The 3,894-nt window shown below is 39.3% G+C and overlaps 1 protein-coding gene across 1 annotated transcript; it reads left to right on the top strand.

Annotated features, from left to right (window-relative positions):
- Positions 1-2,058: 2,058 nt before the first annotated feature.
- BDKRB1 (bradykinin receptor B1) lies at positions 2,059-3,144 on the top strand (the record flags this gene model as incomplete). The annotated part of the gene is made up of 1 exon (XM_082316650.1): positions 2,059-3,144. One exon carries the CDS (start codon positions 2,059-2,061, stop codon positions 3,142-3,144), a length of 1,086 nt encoding a protein of 361 aa, XP_082172776.1.
- Positions 3,145-3,894: the final 750 nt, after the last annotated feature.

Below are 3,894 nucleotides of genomic sequence, written 5' to 3'. Positions count from 1 at the left end.
GGCTAGTAGACTCTGAAGAAATTTTCCTGATGACAAACTCTGCAGAAACTTCATGTACAATTGCTAGCTGAACAAGAAGTCAGATTTAGCTGTGGCTAAAATCTAAGTTGCAATGGAAAGTAAATGTTCCTGGAGTTTTTGGGTTAGCTATCATGAATGAATTTGTGGCTCCAGCCCACAGATCACATACAAAGTGTCCGAAGTGACTGGAGTAAACTGATAGCAACAAATCATCAGAAAACGGGCAAGCAGGGAAAAGAAGCACCTCTTCTTCCTCTGTATTTAGTAAAAGTAATAATTCTGTTTACAAAAGGAAATGTTTAACTGATATCTTTCTTTTACATTATTATTGACATATGTTACATATTTTTTTCCATTACTCTCACATCTTAGCCAGCCTCCTGCTATAAAAAGGTTAGATTCCTGCTGTCTCACAAATAGCCTCTTTGATGCTAATCGTCCATTTATTTGCCTTATATATCTTCCCTGCAGTTTTAGATCCTCCCAAGTTATCTTAGTTTGCATGAGACTGTCAGCGAACAGGATAACATTCAGACTTGTGAGGGAAGGTGGTCAAAGCCATAGAGCTGTGTTAACTTGAGTTGTAGCCTAGTTCCCTGACCTTATGAACTCAGATAAAACTTTGCTGCTGACTTAATCTGCGATGATGAAAAATGTTCTGTGCATTAAGTACCAACTTGCATGATGTAGAATATTAGTACTTAACTAATTGCTAGAGGCATCACAGAGATAAGTATTGCAAACTGCTCAGACACAGACATCTCTAAGGCTGTACATATATGTAAAAGAAATGAACAATGGCCATAAAAACTCTCATTAGAAACTCCATCCTTAGCTGTCTTCTTGGTGTAAAAATACAGATACTGAAAGAGCAGAGTTAAATAGCTGTAGCAGAAAGTTAACATTCAGGATGACTGACTGCAAAATATTGATTTTTTTAAAATGTGTTTTTTTATGATTGACATGCTCCACTTGGATATGAAATCCTGAAATGTTAGATGTCACCACAGGCTCAGTAATGTCTTGCCTACCATAACGATTCTAAGACTGAATGCCTGTAAAGAACAAGATCCAGGCACTATGGTCCTGCATGACAGCACCAGGAGAATAAAGTCACCAGAGGAGGCAGCTCTGGAAACCCAGTGGAATTTCACGGGGGAATAATGTCTTACCCGTGTTCTCATTCCTGCACCATCTCACATGGAGCTACCAGAGAGAAATAAAGGAATTATTATCAATGCTGTAAAAGCCTAAATGCCTCGGAGGCTGGGGCTGCCTCTCTCCAGCTGAACTCAGATGAAATTTTTGAACTGGAGAAAAGTGCCGTGAATTTGGAGCTGCAGAAGCCTTCCCTCCAGATAAGATTTTGAGCATAAGATTTTAGAGGAGTCAATGTTTTATTGCTACAACTGCTAACATTTGAGGGCAATAAGCTGGCTAATCTAATGGTAATTTTGAACCTACAGTTCAGGATGGGAGGAACTGAGAGGGAACAAAAGAATGCAAAGTTAAGCAAACAAGTAATGCACACAGAGACTGAGTAACATTCCCAGTTCTGGGGAAATGGGCATCATCCATAAAGTTATACATAGCACGGAAAATAAGAGTAAGAGAAAGGGCAGGGAAGGGTGCAAAGTCAGCTTTGTTCACCAGCATGTCTCCCACTACTCTCAGGGAGCTGGAATTCAGCTCTCTCTGTCATCAGTCTGGAGGAGACGGACAGAACTACTTACACTAAATTGTCACTTTCCTTCCTCTCTGCCACTTTAAACAATGGCAACAAAGAGAGGAAATTTCATAGGATGGTGAGGAAGCTCAATCCTCACCAATACTGGGAACATTCCTCGGCATTGCACATACAGTGCACGGATTGCTCTAGCTTATAAAAATCTGTGAGCACTAATAAAGAATTTCCAGCAGTTAAATGTTTATTACACCGCTGATAGGAGACAACTTTTAGAATTTTATGCCTCTTTTTTGCAGTCCCTTTCTCTCATTTCAAAGAAGTCTCCTGTTCACTTCAGAATTTAAAAAAAAATGACTGAAACGCCTCTACTGAATGTTTCTTCCTCAAACCAGAGTCAAAACAAGAGCAACTCAACTGTTTGCCCAGACTTGAATGACTGGTGGGAAATCGTGTACTACATAGTACCCAAGTATATCGACATCATCTGCATTATTGGAATGCTTGGAAATGTGTTTGTTCTCTTCACTTATTCATTGCACAAGGGCCCCCTGAAGACAGCTGAAATCTACCTTATGAACCTAGCTGTTGCTGATCTTATCTTCCTCACGTGCCTCCCTTTCTGGGCAGAGAACATCAGGAATGAATTTAACTGGCCGTTTAGCAATTTCCTTTGTCGTAGCACTAGCACATCCATCATCCTAAACGTGTACACCAGCATCTACTTGCTAGTGGCAGTCAGCGTGGATCGCTATTTGACTTTTGTTCGTACCTTGAACCACCGCGGGATACGGAGCAAAACTATGGCCAAAGGGATCTGCTTGCTCGCCTGGTTCTTTGGCATCCTTCTCAGCATCCCAGCCTTTATGTTTCGGACTGTGAAACACTTTCCCCTGTTGAATATTTCAGCATGTGCTTTAGAGTTCCCCACCCCATCGTGGAAAATAGCTGAAAACCTGGTATTCAACATAGTGGGGTTTGCGTTGCCATCTACAGCAATCATCTTCCTTAATTTCTCTACCATTCGCTCCCTACAAAAACAAACAAGAGAACGAAGAGTGCTCAGAACAAATTGTTGCAAGGAGCACAAAGGCACAAAGGCTACCAGGCTGATCTTCGCAGTGGTACTGATGTTTCTTTTGTGCTGGACTCCTCACCATTTTTTTTTATTCCTTGATACGTTACACCGGAAGGAAGTGATCAAAGGCTGCTTCTGGGAGGAACTGCTCAACTTTGGGGAACAGTTTAGTTACACTCTGGCTACCACCAACAGTTGCATTAACCCTGTGATTTATGTCTTTGTTGGGAAATACTTCAGGCAAAAGGCTTTAGAAGTTTTTTCACAGATCATTCCCTGTGGATTTCCTTTGAGCTGGGTGTCGTTCAAAGAAAAGTCTTCATATTTCAACATGTTTCCAGTCAGGAGTAGTTTAACCTAATGGTTCTCAGTTCCATCTTAATTTTGATATTACAACTCATTTCGAATGGCATTAAAACTGACTATGAATTGCACTGATCTAGCATTCACAGACTAAGTTAATTATTTATTAAGGTAAATCACTTGACTGCTTATTTGTCCTCAGGCTTGCTTTTCTTTTCCTGTGTGATCCATCCAAATGAATAACATGTGATACCAGAATTTTATACCAAATGATCTAACCTGTCTTATCAATTATCAGTGACTTGAAAGAAAAACTCTTTGACAAGATATCAGAAGTCTGGTTTCTTTACAGAAAGCCACAAGGTGGCTGAATGTTTTGCTGCATTGTATCTGTGATGACAACCACTATACCACCAATAACACTATACATAAAATTATAATGTGTATTACAGAGCAAATATGAGCTTAATCTTCAGCTGATAGCTGCATTTGAGCAATTATAGCTGCAGTTATTTTTAACAATATTCTAAATGGTTTGCACTTTCATGGTAGCATATGGAAAATCTGAATAATTTTTTGTGCATTTCAACTATATTCAGTGCATAAATATTGTACAAGACAATGTACCACAAAGAAAGTGTACATAAGCTGTAAAAACAGCAAAGCAACCTGGTGTCCACCTCAAAATATGACCTTTTTTGATCCAGTAAAATGTTACACAATTACTCATCAAGTAGGTAAAGATTCTTTTTATTTTTTATATATGAAAATATCAGTGATGGCCATTGATACGGTATTGTTTTGGAAT

Source organism: Platalea leucorodia (genome assembly GCF_965183815.1).
Source record: "Platalea leucorodia genome assembly, chromosome: 7".
In the NCBI taxonomy this organism is placed as follows: domain Eukaryota; kingdom Metazoa; phylum Chordata; class Aves; order Pelecaniformes; family Threskiornithidae; genus Platalea; species Platalea leucorodia.
Note: the sequence above shows the minus strand (reverse complement) of the source record. Positions and strands in the feature narration are given on the sequence as shown.